Source organism: Malaclemys terrapin, chromosome 5 (genome assembly GCF_027887155.1).
Source record: "Malaclemys terrapin pileata isolate rMalTer1 chromosome 5, rMalTer1.hap1, whole genome shotgun sequence".
Taxonomy (NCBI): Eukaryota; Metazoa; Chordata; order Testudines; family Emydidae; genus Malaclemys; species Malaclemys terrapin.
In genome coordinates, this window is record NC_071509.1 from 75,218,603 (window position 1) to 75,239,897 (window position 21,295).

Below are 21,295 nucleotides of genomic sequence, written 5' to 3' on the forward strand. Positions count from 1 at the left end.
TTTAGCAAAAGCTGATCTGTCTGTCCTATTCAATAGTGCCCAATTCTGCCACCTTCACTTCTGTTGAATAGTACCTTTCTCTGTGAGCAGCCCCACTAAAATGTTCTGAACACAAAGTGACAGTCTGTTAACAGGGATTCCAGACAAGTGAGGGATATGACAGAGAGACCAGGAAAGATGTCAGGTCAGGACAGAAGCAATTAGGATGAAAGGTAAGAGGCCAAGGGTCTTGGTACAGATCCATAAGTCAGCAAGGAAGCAAAGAAGATACAAAAAGAATAAGGAAAGGTGCAAGAGCCATGAAAAACGGGAGAAAAGTTTCAGAAGCCTGGGCAGAAAAGTAAGATTACTTATCGATTAACTCATTGTACAGTTTAAGCAACATCAAAAACCACACAGAAAGTTGTTGGGTTTAGGTAGGGTTACCATTCGTCCGGATTCCCCCGGACATGTCCGGGTTTTTAAGCTAAAAATAGCGTCCGGGGGGAATTTGTAAATGTCCGGACTCCCCCCCCCCCCCCATGCAGAGCACGCGCGGCTAACAGTGCAGCTGGCCGGATGGTGCCACTTACATGGGGCTCCGACACTCAGCCAGAGAGAGCACGTCCTCCTCCTCCCCCCTGCAGCAGAAATCACTCCCTCCCTCCCTGCATCGGAGATCGGCTCCGGCAGTCTGGAGCTCCTCCCCCACTGCTGCCCAGCGTCTGACGAGTGGCTCATGCAGTTCCTGAGCAAGTTCACCGAGACATTAGGCAAAGAAAGGCCAACAACAAGGGGGCCAGGGGGTTGGAGAAGGGGCAGGGAGGTTTTGGAGGGGGCAGTCAAGAGACGGGGGGGTCGGGAGTTCAGGGGGGCTTTCTGGGGGGGGTGGATAAGGTTTTGGGCAGTCAGGGTACAGGTAGGGGGTAGGAGCCTGGGGGGCATTTGGGGGAGTCTTAGGAGGGGGCAGTTAGGGGACAAGGAACAGGGAGGCTTAGGTAGAGGGTGGGGTTCTGGAGGGCAGTTAGGAGCAGGGGTCCCAGGAGGGGGCAGTCAGGGGACAAGGAGTGGGGGGGGGTGTTTGGGAGTTCTGGGGGGGGCTGTCAGGTGGCAGGGGTGGGGAGAGGGATCGGAGCAATCAGGGGACAGGGAGCAGAGGGGTTTAGATGGGTCGGGAGTTTTGGGGGGGCTGTTAGGGGGTGGAGAGTGGTTGGATGGGGCGTGGGAGTCCCAGGAGTCTGTCTGGGGGTGGGGGTGTGGATAAGGGTTGGGGTAGTCAGGGTACAGGTAGGGGGTAGAGTCCTAGGGGGCCAGTTAGGATGGGAGGAGGGTCTCAGGAGGGGGCAGTCAGGGGACAAGAGGCAGGGAGGCTTAGGTAGGGGGTGGAGTCCTGAGGGGCAGTTAGGGGCAGGGGTCCCAGGAGGGGGCAATCAGGGGATAAGGAGCGGGGGGAGGGTTGGGTGTTCTGAGGGGGGAGTGGGAGGGGCAGGGGCGGGGCTAGGGTAGGATGGGGCGAGGCTAGGACAGGACAGGGCGGGGCTCCTCCTGTCCCGTTTTTTTCTTGCTGGATTATGGTAACCCTAGTTTAGGAAAATGTTCTATGTCCAGAACACCTATATCTATGTTAAGCAAATATAATTTTAAATTTACTTCAATCTTTTGATATTAAAATAATGAATTTGTTACTGAGAATTATTATACAATCTACGACACAGGTAATCTATTAAAATGTAAATCGAATTGGAATTCCAGAGAGTCATATGTACTTCTTCATTACTAAATAATCTGATGATGATGTGTGGGTGGCTTACATGATAATGTGGTCATTTTTACAATTGCTTATTCTTTCAGCCAGCTTTGTTTGGATTAGATAAAGGTAGACAGTTACGCAAAACTAAGGGTCTAGTTCTCAGATCAAGCATGCAGTTATTTACTACAATATATCGGTAATGTCAGATACTACACTGTGGCTATTTTTGCAAGATACGGAGTGATGCACTCTCACATGCTGAACTGCGATTAAAACTGAGTTTTACATTTTTCCTGCAGATGCTGGGGTTTAATGGCACCAAAGTTAAGTCATGTTGCACCAAACATAGTGAATAAACTTAATTCACTATTAATGAAGATGCCATAGATACTGCCCACTGAATTCTACTGAAATTTACAACATTTAAAAAATATTTTCATGAGGTGAAACACATCATAAATGTTTCACATGCAGTATGACTCATCACAGTGTCCCATTGCCTACAAAACCAACATAGGCCATTAGCAGTTACTTGCAGCTATCCATTCATGCATAACACATACACAAAGAGTACTGTAATCTTAATGAAAATATATCCCAACTGCATTCATTACTGTGAATACTATTGGTATTCTAATAGTATTGGTATTCTAGTATTCTAATACTACCTAGTGATTTTTTAAGAATTTAAAATAATGTATTTTATGATTTTAGCTTCCAGTAATAACTTTTCTAGTGCTTACATGAAATATGAGCTCTCTGACAAAGTATAGATAGGAAAAGAGCTAATCTCTTCATTACTCTTGTTTTAATAGTCTACAGTAATACTGATATAGACTGGGTTTAAGGTGTTAAAGTACTGTCATTAATGTTAACTGTACATCACATCAGGCAGTCTGCTAATTCAAACAGTGAAAATACCAGAGCCAAATCTTCTTATCCTGTCTATAAGCTGATAGAGAGCACCTCGTTTTTTTGACGTCCCATGCTCACCAAAGCCACCTTTAAAAAGAAAAAGGAAATATTATGGAAGTTAAACACAGAACATTACACATATAGCAAATATCTTATGGAGAGAGATTAGGAATTACTCTGTAGAATATGCAATGTATCTTTAAGGAAGTTTAAAATTCTTTAATGACCCACGTACAAATTCTTCAAGCATTTTTGACAATGAAACAAAACCACATTTGTAGCTGAAAGATTTTCTAGCATGCATTCCAGAACGTAAGCCAATGTGTCTTTGTTATTCAGACAAGTCATGACAATTACATCATCTAATTATTATTTGAAGCTTTTTTTCTTCTCCGTGACCTTGACATCCTTAGTGCCATATTGATTGACAGCTAGATGCCCTGCTTTCACAGATATTTCCTAAATGTATACCACAATGTTCCCATATCTAAGGGGGGGGAGGGGGTATGTTAAGACCCCCAAGAGGAAACAAACAAACAAACAAAACAACATGCTTTAAAAAAGTAATATGATTGATTTTATCCCAAAAGCTTTGCAGTTCTTTGTTAACTTGCAAATGGATCTTTAAAGCACAGTCAGTCACATAAGGGTGGCTAACCTATCAAATACCAAAGTATAGTAACATGACCTCTGAGGCATTCCTGTGGAGCTCCGATAATCAAGGAGTGAGAGGGAAGCAGAAAACCTAACCATCCAAAGAGGCAGCTGGAGTTTCATTGTCTGAACATTTACCATCCCACTTACAGGCATGCACCAGATTAATTTAAACCACATATGCCATCTATAGCAGTCTGTTGACTACTTCGGTTTCACAGTGGTTCTGATACTTTAGTTATTATTGCATATCACCTTTAAAAAAGATTAGTAAGCAAGAAAAAAGAATGCCGGCAGTATTGTGGTGTGCAATGAATAACAGAATATCTTAAGAGGTTTTAGATAACTTTATAGACTTCCTAGAAGTAAATTTTTTTAAACAAAGCAGTATTTGCTGTGAAATATCAGTGTTTCCAAGCTACTGCAGCAGGAGGAGGTGGCTAAGAATAAAGGATTGCAGAAGTCATAATTAGCCATACTAGTTCCAACAATAATTTCCTCAAATTCTTTTTCCTCTTACATTTTTTTCACAACAATTTCTGCAACATTTGAGGATGTATTTACCACAATAAATAAATAAAATAAAATAACAATAAAGATATCCTATCTCCTAGAACTGGAAGGGACCTTGCAAGGTCATTGAGTCTAGCCCCCTGCCTTCACTAGCAGGACCAAGTACTGATTTTGCCCCAGATCCCTAAGTGGCTCCCTCAAGGATTGAACTCACAAACCATGGGTTTAGCAGGTCCATGCTCAAACCACTGAGCTATTCCTCCCCCCTAAATAGCTGTTCAAAAGGCAGATTACAGACTAGACAATGCCATAAAAGGCAAGTAAGTTAGCATGCTTACTCAGTGAATAATAATGTGCCTAATTATTTGGATTACACTGTCATATACTTGCTGGATCCCTTGAGAAAAATTTTCCAAATTTTTAAAAACATTTTAGGAAGATGAGGTAATACTTCAATACATTCCTTCCCAAGGAATTATTTGGTCAGCTATAGTATATGCCATGCCACATACATGCATTTCACATTGCCCATTATTAATGCAATTATCTCATGTTAGCATGTACTTTGCAAAATTACGTATGGAGTAAAAAAATCCAGACAATTGTGAGGGGGGAAAAAATCTTTAGAAAACAGGCAAATGTGAAAGAAATAACAGTAATAGAGAGGAATCCATGACCTTATTGATAGGAAGCTATTATTCCTTTATTATCTATAGTTATTACAACAAAAATAAGGAGTAAGGTAGTACACTAGTAGTGGTAGTCTAATAACACACACTATGTATTTTGTTTGATGTACAAAAGGATTACTGTCAAATAAGAAATTAAATCAGAATATCTTAAAATAGCTAACCTGACTTATTTTATATGACTAATGCATACACTATAGAAAATACATGTCAAGCCTCAAGCTAACCAAAAGTGAATTAAAAAAATCTACATGTTTTAAGTTGGGGGCAGGGAAATAGTATTTTTGGCAGATATGTAAAAATTATCTACATAATAGCTCTTTGTTGTTTATTAAACTATTATTACTTATACAGCACAATGTATAAGTGTTGCCTCACAGGCCAACAAAATGTCAGGGCCTTGCCCTGCGAAGCTCATAATGTAATTGTCTGAACCTGCAAATCTAAGAAGATAATCCTTACTCAACTGAGTAGTCCCACTGCTTGAGTCAGAGTTTGGAAGATCAAGCCCTGCACTATTATTTACAATACAAGAGCCAAATCCTGCAAACACCAGTCTAGCTATTATACTCCCCCATGGCTAGTTTTTCCCACATTATATCACTTTGTCTTCAATAGGAATTTACATAGGAACAAATATACACAATTATACAAGTAACTATTTGCATAATCAGGACTGAAATTATTTTATTTAATTGTGACAAACATCTGTATATAAGGCTTTTTTAAAAGATGTTTTAAATTGCCCTGGTAAACAATAGCAAAATTTTAAAGAATAAATATAGTTTGAGTTCAGAGATTTTACTTTAAACAGGCTACTTAATTTTTTCTATTTAATAACCGTTTGCACTTTCTTTTCTCAGCTGCTTGGTCATGTCACCCTAACAACCAGATGGCAGAGGAACAAAAAGGTATACACAAAGGACTTAAACATCCACTTAACCTTAAGCACATACTTTTTGTAGGTCCATATATCCTGCAGCCAGACAGGACCACTGTGATCATCTAGTCTGACCTCCTGTATTGCACAGGCCATGGACCCTCCCCCAAAATAATTCCTAGAACAGAGCTTTTAGAAAAACATCAAATCATGATTTAAAAATGGTCAATGTTGGAGAATCCACCATTGCTCTTGCTAAATTGTTCCAATTGTTAATTACGCTCACTGTTAAAAATTTACACCTTATTTCCAATCTGAATTTGTCTGTCTTCAACTTCCAGACATTGGGTTATGTTACGTTTTTCTCTGCTAGATTGAAGAGCCCATTATTAAATATTTATTCCCCAAGTAATACTTGTAGACTAATCAAGTCACCCCTTAACCTTCTCTTTGCTAAACTACCGTAAATAGATTGAACTCCTTGAGTATCACTATAAAAGCATGTTTTCTAATCCTGTAATCATTCTGGTGGCTCTTTTCTAAACCCTCTCCAATTTATCAACATCTGTTTTGAATTGTGGACACCAACACTGAACACATTATTTCAGCAGCGGTCACACCAGGGCCCAATACAGAGGTAAAATAAACTCCTTACTCTTATTTGAGATTTCCCTGTTTATGCGTCCCAGCATTGCATTATCTCTTTTGGCCACAATGTTGCATTGGGAACTCCTGTTCAGCTGATTATCCACCATGACCCCAAAATCTTTTTTAGAATCACTGATTCCCAGGATAGAGTCCCCCATCTTTTATGTATGGCCTACATTCTTTGTTCCCAGATGTATATGTTTATATTTAACTGTATTAAAATGTGTATTGCTTGCTTGCACCCAGTTTACCTAGTAATCTAGATTGCTCTGACTCAGTGACCTATCCACTTCATTACTTATGACTCCCCCAATTCTTTGTTATCTGTAAACTTTATCAGTGATGATTTTATATTTTCTTCGCGGTCATTGAAAAAAAAAATGTTAAATAGTGTAGGGCCAAGAACCGATCTCTGCGGGAGCCCACCAGAAACACATCGAGCCAATTCTCCAATTGCAGCTTTATTTTGAATCCTGCCAGTTAGCCAGTTTTAATCTATTTAATGTTAATTTTATATCAGTCTAGTTTTTAATCAAAATGTAATGCAGTACCAAGTCAAATAACTTACAGAAGTCCAAGTATAATCTGTCAACACTACTATATTTATCAACCAAACTTCTAATCTCATCAAAAAGATATCAAGATATTGCAATGAGTGGCAGTTAACCACACATTTAAGTGTTTTGTTAAATATGGGCCAAAGTGCCATTATAATATATACATGTAATAATCTGAATTTAGAAAAATCATGTATTTATAATGTAAAATGAGACCAACTTTTTAAAACTTAATACTCTAAATCTATCTGTCAAAACAAAAGTACAAGTCTTAAAATGATCACTTAGGGCCCAGTCCAGCTCCCACAATCTGTACCAGAAGTTGAATCAGTGCTTTAGGGCCCGGTTCTATTTCTATTATTCCTATAATTTCCCAGTGGGGACTACTGGAGGATTATGGTTGACAGAATCTGGTCCTTAACATGGTACCACAATCTGTCCCTGAAAAGAATACTCCCACTTGGCTGGAATAATGCACATCCCCCAACATAGGGAGGAAAAGAAAATTAAACTGTAGAACATTAAATATGATAAGAAACAGCTTCAAAAATTATCTTGCATCTGTCTGGCAATCAGGGCCAGCTCCAGGCACCAGCTTCTCAAGCAGGTGCTTGGGGCGGCCACTCCCGAGAGGGGCGGCATGTCCAGGTATTCGGCGGCAATTCAGCAGAGGGTCCCTCACTCCGCCTGGGAGCGAAGGACCTCCCGCCGAATTGCCGCCGCAGATCGCGATTGCGGCTTTATTTTTGTTTTGTTTTGTTTTGGCTGCTTGGGGCGGCCAAAACCCTGAAGCCGGCCCTGCTGGCAATCACCAGAAAGATCTTTGTCACTTTCAAAGACATCATCACAGGTATTAAAACAAGTCTGCAGGTCAAATAAATCACTCAACTACAGCTACTTTAAAGGGAAATTACTGACCTTGCTCTCTATATTTTGTCAGCAAAACCAGGACCTGAAATACTTCAAAGCCAATTTAAATGATTTGTTTGAGAAAATGTTAATAAGAGTCAGTGAATTTTTTCAATCCAATTTTGATCTAGAAAAGATCAAAGATGATCCTGCCTAGAACAAACAGGTGGCTTAAGAAGAAAATAAAAGAAAACGCCAGGATAATATACAGATATTCTAATTATTATATGTAGTTACAAAGAAGAGTAAATCCGTGGGAAAAAAAATATTTTAAACATATTTATAAGAAAAATTAACAATTAGAAGGACCATCTTCATCTGAACGGGCCCTTTCCTTCAAATCATTCCTCAAGACACACTTCTGTTGCAACATCTATAAAAAAAAATCACCAAATTAATGTTGGCAAAGTTAGAGGGTCAGATGGGGGCAACTGAAATTTACATATATATTTAAAAAAGGAAATGTATTTTAAAATTTTATGTTTGCATATATCACTTTTCTACACTCTTCATATGTCACTTGTCTTTTAAATCCCATTTTCCACAAACTACCCCAAATACGACTAGAGAAGACTGCAAGACTAAGGCCTACAGCTATGCAGCAGAAACTTAGTTTTCCTATGTGCATGTACTGTACCTAACACAACAGAGAACTAAGCCTGATTGCAGCTTCTTGTACTTCTGCATTATAAATACATACACACATAAATAATAGCAGATATACACACACATACACACACACTTGTCTAGTAAATATTTATTTGGCCATCTCTAAGACCAGTTTTGCAGTCCAAAATTGAAACAAATAAAGAATTTAACGAATAATCAAGCCCCATGGTATTTTGACAAATTCCTGGAGTATTCCATGAAATGAACATTCTAGGATGCAAATCATACAGGAAATCACGTTTCTCTATTGAAAATTCCATATGGGCAAGATTGTTACTGTATGCTCTGCCCTGAACAAGGCACAACAACATGTTGTGGTGTGTCTCCTGGACCAGCCTAAGAGGGAGACTGTGATTCACTGAGGAAAATCTCCCTTCTAGTTTCACATCAGTATACATTCCCCAGCAGGTCAGTGCAGCTGTGCCAGATGGCATGTGAAGGGGCAAAGCCAAGACTTCACCCATTCCTGAACCTGTCCTGTCCTTCACCCATTCCTGAACCTGTCCTGTCCTTCACCCATTCCTGAACCTCATAGGGACTTACTCCTCCTTACTCTCTTACGCTGCCATGATTTGGCCCCAGCTGAACACTAAACTTTACTTTTATGTTCCAGAGAAGAATTTTCATTAGAAATACCAGGAATAAAATCAAAATGCCATGACTTTTCATTGCCTTTTAGAAAGCAAACTTGTAATGATTAAACAACTTTATAAAGTTTAAAACCAATATTACCCCTAGATGATACCGTGTTTTGTAGGTTTAAAGCATGGGTTGTGTTCTGTGAATGAATAAATATATGTTAAAATAAACATTTTTAAAGTCACACCTTTAACATCATACCTGTGTTATGTCCAAGTCTTTCATTTGAATGCTGTGTAAGGTCAATTGTCCTGTCAATTTGAAAGATTTTTAAGTCTTCATCATCTAAGGCAATATCTCCCCAAAAGACAGCTTTAAATAAAAGAGAGCAGAATTTAATTAAACCATTTACTTAAACATTAAAACCAATCTGAAGAATACATTGTGATGTCACAGCTCATGAAAAGATATATACCCAGATTTTATAATGTTGACTAGTTCATAAAAACCTCGGGAACATGCATTTTAATCCACTCCAATATTTCCCCATTTACCTTTAATATCCCTTTAGCGTTATTTATTTATTTTATGGACATTTTAATTTTGCTGTTGAATTGAATACATGCAATCATACAAACATGAATCTTAAACAAATCCTTCTATTTTTTCCTCTATACACACACAATAAAGAAAAATAAAACAGGGAATTAAAGTTTTTTTTTTTAATATGAAGTCCATCAAAACAGGAATTTCACAAAGATACAGCCCATAATATAATATAGCCTGGAAAATGAAGACAGAAAAGACTAGTTTGTCTTTAATATGTTTAGTGCATATTTTATAACGTGTTATATATATTCATCAGATTGTTTATCTGTTTCACGAAGATAAAAAGTTTTCTTTCCCATTATCCTCCTGCTTGACCAATATATTTCCTTTACATGGTTTAATCCCACATTTTGTGTTCTCTGGCTACTCTGGCTTTCATGGCTTTATAATCTCCTGGTTTTCTTCCTACCTCTCTGTTAGCTTCTGCTTTGGTGGCTCTTCCCTTCTACTTTTCCTAATCTCAGTAGCATTCTCTCAGGTTTTTGTTCTTGGTCTCTTCTTCTTTCCTCTGTACACTTGTATGATCTCATATATCTTAAATTGTCATCCCTTTGCTGATCCAAACCAAAGGGCCAGGAGCTTTGAACAGCTAAAGCTGAGTAAACTAGATGCATGCTCATCTGTCTTTAGCCCAATCTCTCCCTCTCTTCAGGATGAAATATCAGCAAAAATAGATGCAAAACTAAAGTCCAACTCAAGCTTGTGGCAAAAGCTAAACTCAGCAGGCCAGACGCTCAACTGTCAATAGAGCTTTGCCAATTTGCATTGGCTGAAGTTATTGTTTATGATCTTTTCCCCAAATTCTTCCTTTTCCCAGCCTCCACCATCTCTGACAATAACTCCATTATCCACCCTGTGTCCCAGGCAAACAGTCCGTGTCATGTTCAACTCTTCCTACTCCTCTCGCCCTATGTACAGGATGTCACCAATTTCAGTTGGTTGTTCCTTTATACAGTTTCCACAGTAAATCCTTTCCTCTCTTTTCCCACAACTGAAACCCTTGTCCACACTTCATCCACTGCAATACTTCATCTCTGGTGTCCCTATATGTTCATTCAAATCCATGCAAAATGTTTTTGTTAATGCTTTCCTTTCCTATTACTCTAACCATGTAATTCCCCTAGATGAAACCCTTTCTGGCTTTTGCTTGCTGTAAAGATTACATTTTCTTTTATTTATTGATGTTTTGTTAGCTGTTATTTAATCAAGTTTGCATCATAGAAGTCATTATTTGTAGGGTGTCTTTGCTGGGGAACTCCTGTGCAGTGCATACCCATTCCCTATATCCATAGCACTCACTCTTGAACCCAAGGCTACTAGGAAAAACAAATCACATTGAAAATAACTTCACTATTTTTTGTAACTGGAATGGCCACATAGAGTAACCAGCATAATTTGATACACATTTTACAAAGGTTGAGTACTTTACATATTAAAAAATAGCTAAAAATCAGTAAAAAAATAAATAATAAAGGGCAGAGAGCCAGACAATACTAAGTAGGAGGTGAAATAACTCCAGAGTTATAAACCATTTTTATTTATAGTACTTGGTTCAAAATTAGGAGCTGAAGTACAAGCCTCATCTTGCCAGTTTTGTAAGCGTAGTAAATTGCTTCTTTTATTCTTTAGGGAAAAAATCCCAGAATATCTACACTACAGGGTGCAAATGAACTCATTCATTTTAAAACAAAATGTTTTAGAACCTTATGCGTAATGTATTTTTAAACTTGAACAGTTTTATTTATTACATAAAATAATAGCCTTTTAGAAACAAATTTGTGTATTTGAGGGCATTCCAAATACCTTTGAACTATTCAGTCACTCTCTCTATATATCCTTTTAACATCTTCCTCCTAAGAGGCACTGATTCAGCAGAAACATTATCCCTTCCAGTTCACCTCATCAGTAGTACATATTATGGACAGACATCATTTTACCAGTGACCTGTTTCCTGTGACTGGGATTCACTATTGCAGTCTCAGTGTTACAGATGGGAAACTGAAGCACAAAGAGATTATGTGATTAGCTGAGGCTGCGTAGGAGGTCTATGGCAGAGCCAGGAAATACAAGGGAGATTTTGATCATATTTGTGCTAACACTAAAAAGAAGAGAAAAAAAATCACTGATGCCCCCTGATACTAATTTTGTACCAGTTTCCTAAGCTTTCACAGTTCATATTTAATTTTTTTCAGACTTTCAGTTGCTAGTGACAAGGGTGCTAATTGGCAGCAATAATTGCCACCTGCTAATGACAGCAATGCAAAGTACTTGTTTAGTATTGTTCTATGAGACGTCTGGTTGACAATTTTGAAGCAGAGCAGCAAAAAGGAAAGCTAAATTATAAAGAGAGAAAATTGTAAGCAAGTTACTCTAACTTACTAACTATTTCTCTACTGGTATTATTTCAGAATCATCTTCAAAAGACACTGAGCGACCTTCTCAAAAAATGAAAACCAAAGTGAAGATATGGATATGAATTTGTTCCCTCCAGAGAGGGCAGAAGGAAAGGTACATGTTTCTGAACTCCAGGACACTTTTCCTATCACCTTTCTATACAGAAGGCAGAGAGAATAGTAGTGATAAAGAAGATAACTTTGCCGTTAGCATAGCACAAAATCCAGCCTTCTTTGATAATGGAGAAGTTTCATACCCAGTGTATTGACTAAGGTCTGTTCCATTTTCAGAATTTCAGTGACAAATGTATAGCTTCCAAGTGGGAGCACAAACTTAAGAAATGGTATCTCTCACCCACCTCTTGTTTTTGAATGAAAACTACCAAATGTTATCAGAGGCATTGGTTGATTATTGTATTCTAAATCCACAGGAACAGTATTGTTTCGCCTGCAAGGCTTTTCATCACCTAACAATCTTAGCACCTTCATGACCCCAGACATTTCTGACTGGAAAAAAGCAGGAGAAGACTTGCTCTCATGCAAAAAGCATGGAACATTGCAATGCCATGGTAGCATGACTACCACAGTTGCAAGACAGGAATCACATTGACAGAAAGATCGTACAGTTGCTTCTAATGCAAACTGCTTTCTGGAAGGAAGTTTTAAGGCATACTGTGACAGTTGTTGAGCTTCTCACTGAACACAGTTTAGCTTTTAGAGGAAGGGAGGAAGTTATCATCAGTTCGCCTCTGAATGGAAATTATGTAAGTATTCTTGAAGCTATTGCTGAATTTGACCCATTTCTAAGTGAGCATATCAAATGCTATGGAAACAAAGGGAAATGTCACCCGTCCTACACGCTGAAAACCATCTGTGATGACTTTACTGAGCAAATGGGATGTAAAGTTTTGGAATTCATTGTAAATCTAGTCAAACAGGCAAAATACTACTCTTTGATAGTAGACTCAGCTCCTGATATCGCTCATGTTGATCAGTTACCAATCATTTTAAAATATTGTTTACATGGTGCCACATATGAGCATTTCCCTGGGTTTACAACAATTTAAAGCCATAAAAGAAAGTCACTTTTCCAGACTATGAAGTCTTTATTGGACACAAACAACACTGCTATTGAGAACTGCAGAGGTCAGTCATATGATAATGCAAGTAACATGTCTGGAAAGTATGAAGGTCTTCAAGTTCAGATCAAAAGACTAAACTCAGTAGCTGTGTATGTGACATGCACAGCTTATTCTCTGAAACTCACAGTACTGATTCTTGCAATCCAACGTTTTAGTTTTCTTCAGAAACTTTTTTTTGTGTGTCATCCCCCAGGCAATGGCAGCTTCTGTGTAACAATCTTACCTAGAGTGAACAAGAAGCTCTCCTAGTCCAAAAAAACCCTGTCAGATATGAGATGCTATCATGCTGAATCTTGTAAAACAACTGTAGTGAACTATGAGGGCATTCAACATTGTTTGAAAGAAGGAATGGACAACGCCAAGAAAAACCATGAAACTCGAAGTGAAGCACAACTATTATACAAGAAAATGTGCCAACTGGAAACTGTATTTATGAGTATCGTGGGGAATGTGACACTAGAAAGGTTTGACAAAACTAGCATAAAGTTTCAAAAGCCAGTTTGTTGCTGCTGATTTACCGACTTCCTTGGAAGAGTTTGTTACAAGCTTACAGTCTCAGTTTGATTATTTTGAGGAGGAAGCAAAAAAAAAATTGGGAAGTGATGTTGATGAGTCCAACCATGAAGAATACAAATGTACTGTAAAGCAAAAATCACACTATATTTTGAGAAAGAAGGACATTTGAGGTTGAGTGCTATACCTTGTCCTTGACAAGCTAAGTTCAGAAGTAAAAATAAGTGACTATTGTAAGGAAGCTATACCTTGTAGATAATCCAGCACATCTATTGATCAAGTACAAAGTGAAGAGGAAATAAAAAAGATTCACTCAGGCATAGCTTAGCACTTACCTAAATGAACTAGAGCCTTAGCATTTCGCCAAAATTTATCAATTTTCAGCATTTATAAGATATTGTGACATGCAGGATAAGAGTACTACTTGAATCATTACATTTTTGCATGACAAAGATCTATGTGATGTCTTTCTGAATATTTTCATTGCATTGAGATTGTATTTGACTGTACCATTGCTAACTGTGAAGCAGATGAGCATTCTTGAAGCTTGCTTTAATAAAAAATAATTTTCTGTCAACTATGGTAGAAACAAAGCTTAATGGGACTTACTTCCGACACTGTTTGAGGATACACTAACATTTGTAGCACTTAATGCTTGCAGGATGCCAGTTTAAACACTCAGCATTTCATCTGACTCGTAACTTTTTATGTTTAGCCAATTACTATATAACCTGTTTTTCATAGATTCATAGATTCTAGGACTGGAAGGGACCTCGAGAGGTCATCGAGTCCAGTCCCCTGCCCGCATGGCAGGACCAAATACTGCCTAGACCATCCCTAATAGATATTTATCTAACCTACTCTTAAATATCTCCAGAGACGGAGATTCCACAACCTCCCTAGGCAATTTGTTCCAGTGTTTAACCACCCTGACAGTTAGGAACTTTTTCCTAATGTCCAATCTAGACCTCCCTTGCTGCAGTTTAAACCCATTGTTTCTGGTTCTATCTTTAGAGGCTAAGGTGAACAAGTTCTCTCCCTCCTCCTTATGACACCCTTTTATATACCTGAAAACTGCTATCATGTCCCCTCTCAGTCTTCTCTTTTCCAAACTAAACAAACCCAATTCTTTCAGCCTTCCTTCATAGGTCATGTTCTCAAGACCTTTAATCATTCTTGTTGCTCTTCTTTGGACCCTTTCCAGTTTCTCCACATCTTTTTTAAAATGCGGCGCCTAGAACTGGACACAATACTCCAGCTGAGGCCTAACCAGAGCAGAGTAGAGCGGAAGAATGACTTCTCGTGTCTTGCTCACAACACACCTGTTAATGCATCCCAGAATCATGTTTGCTTTTTTTGCAACAGCATCACACTGTTGACTCATATTTAGCTTGTGGTCCACTATAACCCCTAGATCCCTTTCTGCCGTACTCCTTCCTAGACAGTCTTTTCCCATTCTGTATGTGTGAAATTGATTTTTCCTTCCTAAGTGGAGCACTTTGCATTTGTCTTTGTTAAACTTCATCCTGTTTAACTCAGACCATTTCTCCAATTTGTCCAGATCATTTTGAATTATGACCCTGTCCTCCAAAGTAGTTGCAATCCCTCCCAGTTTGGTATCATCCGCAAACTTAATAAGCGTACTTTCTATGCCAATATCTAAGTCGTTGATGAAGATATTGAACAGAGCCGGTCCCAAAACAGACCCCTGTGGTACCCCACTCGTTACGCCTTTCCAGCAGGATTGGGAACCATTAATAACAACTCTCTGAGTACGATTATCCAGCCAGTTATGCACCCACCTTATAGTAGCCCCATCTAATTTGTATTTGCCTAGTTTATCGATAAGAATATCATGCGAGACCGTATCAAATGCCTTACTGTTCATTGCCACTGATTTTCTTTTGCTATTTGTTCAGTAATATACATGACTTGTTAATTGTCAGAAGCTGGGGTACCTTTTTTGCTTTCATTAATAGCATGTTCACAACAAAAAAGGGGCCTCTGAAAAACATTAGTCCCAGGTCTCCAATCTGGTTAATGCGACCCTGTTGGATTGTCCATCTTTTGATGCTTCCTTAAAGTATAAAGGGAGCAACTTCCTGATAATTGCCTTTTTCTGACAAAAAGGTTGGGAGTGTCATGAACAGAAAGCATATCCTTCCATTAATTTTTGGAACAAAACTCCCAATGAATGCAATTAGAGTTTTGCTCAGCAATCAGCGGAACATATCCCTTAGTTAGTAAAACTAAACAGAATATTGCCACCATGAATTTTTGGAATTTTATGCAAGAGTAGAGGTTCCAGTGCAGAATACATATCCCTCCCCAGTTTTAAATTTCTTAGGGACCAAAAATATTTCAAGAATGCAATTCAGGTGCTGTCTTCTCGTAGAATGCCTAACTTGATTTAGTAAGAGTAAGCAGAGGACTCCTTGCGTGCATATGTTTGTGGTGAGGAGATAAACGGTTAAGAATTCTGTTGATTCTCCTTTTGCAACTACTGGCAGGACTCACCTGTTTGGATACGTGTGTCTATTACTCCTTGTAAAGATAACCTTCTCTTTGATAATTTTGCTCCAAGAAATGAACAAGAATCAGATCATTTAGTGCTTCAAAACAAAAAACCAAAACTGTGGAACAAAGCATTTGAAATGACCAAAACAAAACTGGAAGACTTGGAGGTATTTGTATTGGGAGGCAATCTCAAATTAATCTAATTTCTTATCTTGCATACCATTCTGTTAACAACAACAACAAAAGGAATCTTAAACTTGCTGTTTACAGTTTATTCTCTTCATTTGAAAATGTTAACACTGAAATTAATTTACAGAAAGTATTATAAGTTTTTTGTATCTGAAACAATAGATACAATAGAAAAAAAGTACTTCAGCCATCACATTATAAACAACCTTTTAACGGAATCAGCATCCATGAGTCCATCAAAACTCCCATGCTTAGGAAAGAGCTATTGGATCTGTTTATGTAAAAGTTAATAGAGAGCAGATCCTGACTAGTTCTAGAGCAATATGTACTTTTAATGTATTTAGTGTCATATTTAGCCAATATTCACGTTGTACCTGATCGTTTATGCACTATGTACAGAAACCTTATTGATGGAGAACAGGCTCAGACAAACCCCAATAAATTCATTGATGAGGACAAGCCAACATAAAATCTCTATTGGGAGCTACAATTTTCTGTCACAGTGGAGAAGCATTTATGCACAGAGGGCTCATGATGTTGCACTTTTGCATCCCTACAATCTGCACTCTCACCCAATCAATCAATCAAGTCTTAAAGAACCCTAGAAAATTAATATACAAAATGCAGTGGTGCAGTTAGCATTGCTACAGACACACACACCTGACTCAAATCCACAAAAATGAAGAAATGAGATGTTAAGCCACCTAACCGTACATATCCTCTGTTCCTCTATCCACAGGCACACACACCGTAACAGTACTACAACTACCATGCACCACAACCTTAATTTTGTCTCCCTAGGATGCCAGCCTCTTATTATCTCCTTTTACTACTGTATTGCGCACATCTCTTTACCAAGTTACCTTCCCTCAACATGATCAACTATTACATCAAATATCCACAACAAATATCTAGTGTTGGGGCAGGGAGAGGGGAGGATTTATTTAGTAAAGGGATGTGTGAAGAAGAAAAAAAGTGGGGAGAGTTAAGGTTGGAATGTGTGGTAGAAACCACACACAGTTCCCAACAAAATTTTGTGTATTGACATGCATATGTACACGTGTACATGCGCACACACACCAATCAATATCTATATAAACAAAGACTGAATGTTTTTCTAAAAGGTATGCTGCAGTTCAATCACAAGTTATAGGCTTGGCGTAGAAGTCACTTGGTGAAATGCTATGGGCTATGTTATGCAGGAAGTTAAAATAGATAAACATGACAACCCCGCTCCAGCACTAAGATCTATGAACAGGTAAACAAACATAATATTTAATGTAAACTGAATACAAATAATTATCTGATGTGAAACTTGTTTGGTATTCATACTAATATTTTTGCAATTTATTACCTATTAAATAAAAAGAAAAATATAAATGTTCACAGCCATTTTGTAATAAGAAAAGCATATTACAGACAGTATTAATATTGACATGAATAAAAGTATAGATGAGAAAAGGTTGTTGGCATTTGACCCTAAAACCCAGCAGTTAATAACACCAAAACTGACTATACTTAGTGACACTGCAATTGACTTACTTAGCTACCAAGGACAGCTCTAAGAGGGTTGGGTTGTAGTATTTCACTGTGATCCACCAAATATTTTAGCAAATGTAGACATCAGTTTGATTTTTGTATGTGTTAACCAAACTTTCCAGTCAGGTGGAAAAATGCTCCTGTTTGGAAAGCTATACTTAAAACAGAATTACAAATGCTGGAATTGCAGCATAATGGAGGCATCAGCAAATCTCTCTCAAATTAGGCTATAAACAAATTACGTTGTCAGTACTGAAAATGGGGCACAAATTGAAAGATAAACTATGATTTGTTCTGAGAAAACATGCAGAATTTTGAGAAGAGAGATTATCCCTAAATATTTTTGAGAAATGCCAATGTTAGGCTTAAGGAAATTTTAGAAGACATTCTTAAAGGCAAAACCCTGAACTTTGTTGTGGTGGTAGAAGGCACGAGAAGCTGCGCTCTCATCCTCTTCACAGCAGCTGTGAGAGACTGTAGCGTAACATTAAAGAGTGCTTTGTTGAGGAGCTATTAGGAGAATTATCTGCTGTTTTAGGGACATAATGAGGCCCCTAGTTCTCTACTGAATACTGGGCCAGATCTGACAAAGTTTTAAGCACAGTCAGCTCCCAACAGCAGGAGTAGAGGGAACTCTGCATCTTGTAGCATTGGGCCTACTAGCTAAACAGCCAGGGTACACAGGACTTCAAAGGAGCAGTAGGGTGCACCCCTACCTAGTCCTCAAGAGCCATCTTACCCAGTAGCACCTGCTCTACAGTACACTCTCCCCAGTGTGATTCTGACTGGTAAGAGGATTTTGATCTAAGTGTGCAAAACTGATTCAACTCATTACAGAATATGATATTCACTGATTATATTTATTCTGCACCCCTGGTTTAAAGTCACACACAATGTGGGAACATTTCCCTTCAGTTCTGCACCTAACTTATCTCAAGGATCCTAACAATCTCAAGAGATGTTCTATGCAAATTAAATAACGAGACAGAGAGAAAGAGAGAGAGAAGAAAAATTGCATTTGACATGGAGGCCTATGATATCAAATTGACTTTTTAGTTCTCAGGACAAAGAGTCTGGGGTGGAGGAAGATATGGATTTGGATGTTTTCTTTTTGTATTTTGTGTACAATACCTATTGTAACTAATTATTATTTTTATTTTGAAGTTTTTATGTAATAAACATGAACAAAGGGAAAGTAGAACAAGCACTGAAAACAAGAATTAATCCTCCTAATTGTTTAAATTACTTAAATTCAATAAGGAAGAAGTTTAAATATTAAAATGAACAAAACCAAATGAGCATAATAAGCCACAACAATGTTAATATTTGATCTGAATTTTAAAAATTATTTATAAATCCATTCAAACTACAAATGTTTCCATTTGGAACTTCAGTGGTGGCAAAACAATGAATTTTCTTAGCTAATGGATATAGATTTTATGGCTTGGCCTTTAATAGACTGAGTTTCCTTGCAATAATATTGATAGAGAATATCAGGAAAGGTTATACAAAACCTGAAGTGGAGTCAAAGCTATTTTAGTTCTTAAAATTACTGGATTCAGGATCAAATCTGTAATTTTCCTATCAAGAGTGCAATGCATGGTAAAATCCATTAAAACAATACTTCTGTATATCTGTGAAACAAAGCCACACAGTCTGATAAAACTAGAGTTTTAACCCTGCACTTCCAGTTGCACATAATGCATTCTAAAGTATTATTACTCACAGTTACTACTAATATGCAGTTATTAATGCCAAGCCAAAGCATTCTAAAACCATGTGTTGGACCCCCGAAAACTATGTTATAAAAAAATCAAGCTTAAAATCACATTGTTTTTCACTTGCCTCCTGATTTTTTTTCATCTTTAGGTGGAAGCTGCCCACCCCCAATTTTTGTGTGATCATCTCAGGTTCAACATTCAACCCTAAGTACAAATGCACAAATCTGCAGACCACCTGGTTCACTATTTAGAGTGCTCTCTCTCTCCTGTTCCCTGAGGTCCACAGAGCTGCCATTTTGTCTATCTCCTTTCTGCCCTAAATAGGATAGTCACCTGCCTCACTCATTCTCCCTCATAGTCTAATGTTCCCTACCCACACCTACATTCACTTAATTCGCAGATTTCCCTCCCTTTTTCCTCACAGTCTCCTATCTACCACTCTGCCATGACACATTCCCCTACACCTCCATCTATCTGTCTCCTGCTCCCCACATTCTCTTGTCTCACCGCTTTTTAACTTATTTACTAACACATACCCCTCCCTCCTGCCCATATCCTCTAATTCTCTGCACTTCTACAGTCTCCAGTCCCCTGCCTGGCCCTCCCATCGTAACTAAAGAGCCACCATTTTACCTGAGAACCATCTAGCTTCTGCACCACTGGAAAAATGGGAGGTGATGGCCTTTGCTTGGGGCAACCTCACTTTAATTTGCATAGATTAAATGACCATGGTGGTCCTATTGCTGAGGTTTCAATCTCACTGAAAGCAGTGCATGTTGGTGGCCATACTTGGTAAGATCAAACTTCAAAAACTTGAAAGTAGAAATCAGAAATTCATGAAAACCCTTAAAATTACCATAAACATTGTGAAACTTGGCAATACTGAAGATGATATGGTAGTGAAGGCCCAGATCAGTTCCCTTTTGCAGATAGATAGTGGAGACAGGAAATCTCCATGTAGAAGGCCTCAAAGAAATCCCACATAATTCATCAACCCATTATGATACCTGTGGTTTGCCTGCCCCATGGAACAGTCTATGTGATCTGTCCCCAAACCTGATAGATCTTCGCAAGGCTGGATCTGTCCATGAAGACACCCATTAGAGCAATCCTTCCAGAGTCTTCCATTGACCACAGCTCCCCCCCAGGGAAATCAAGCTGAGGGAAAGCAGGAAAAATAGTAATTATCTTTTGGGACTAATTTCCACAGAGCCATAGAAGGAGCAATGTGCACCCCCCTTATCTTTGCCCCCAGGCTCAGCACACCATGGACTTCATACTCTGCCCCAGTGAAGATTCCAGACCACATGGAAAGGCCTCTAAAAGTTTTCAGAATGGTGTCACAGTATTAGCAGCTGAGACCTCTACTTGAAATGGGGGCATCTGTGCACAGAGGGTCAACTCTGTGTACAGATACAGGAGGGAATTTTTTTTTTTTTTTGACATTGCACAAGACACAAAAATATCTGGGACTCATATGTATGGACATAAGCATATGTTAAAACTAGCTACATTGGTCCTGGCTAACTAAAACTTTAACAAATATAAACCCTTCCACAGCTATATGTGTCAAGAGAAATCAAAGTGTATTCTACATTGCTATTGAAATGTAATGTGCTAAAAAGACTCTTTCCTATGTCTTCAAGAAACTTAATATTTTTTTATTTTTCCCTCCTCTTCTTTTTAAACTACTGTTGATTGGAATAAAAAACAAATAAAAAATTAAGTATTGTTAGGCGGAGCAGGTAAAATGTACAAACATCTAAAGAAATAGATAAAAGTGCAACTGGCACTCTGTTGAGGAGAGGAGAATCATATTCTTGTAACTCTTGATACCTCAAGGGAATGAGGAAGGGCAACAGGTATACCAAAGTTCCTCTACATCTAAATATTAATCCATAAGGATGGCTGTGGAAGGGACAGAATTTGG

The 21,295-nt window shown here is 38.3% G+C and overlaps 1 protein-coding gene across 1 annotated transcript in view; it reads right to left on the bottom strand.

Annotated features, from left to right (window-relative positions):
• TLL1 (tolloid like 1) overlaps nucleotides 1-21,295 on the bottom strand; it is a 196,766-nt gene that overhangs the window by 97,483 nt on the left and 77,988 nt on the right. Inside the window, exons 3-4 of the mRNA XM_054031008.1 lie at nucleotides 9,004-9,114; nucleotides 2,651-2,731 (exon numbers count right to left, since the gene is read on the bottom strand). Of these exons, the coding sequence (XP_053886983.1) occupies nucleotides 2,651-2,731; nucleotides 9,004-9,114 (192 nt within the window). The remainder of the gene's footprint in view (nucleotides 1-2,650; nucleotides 2,732-9,003; nucleotides 9,115-21,295) is intronic.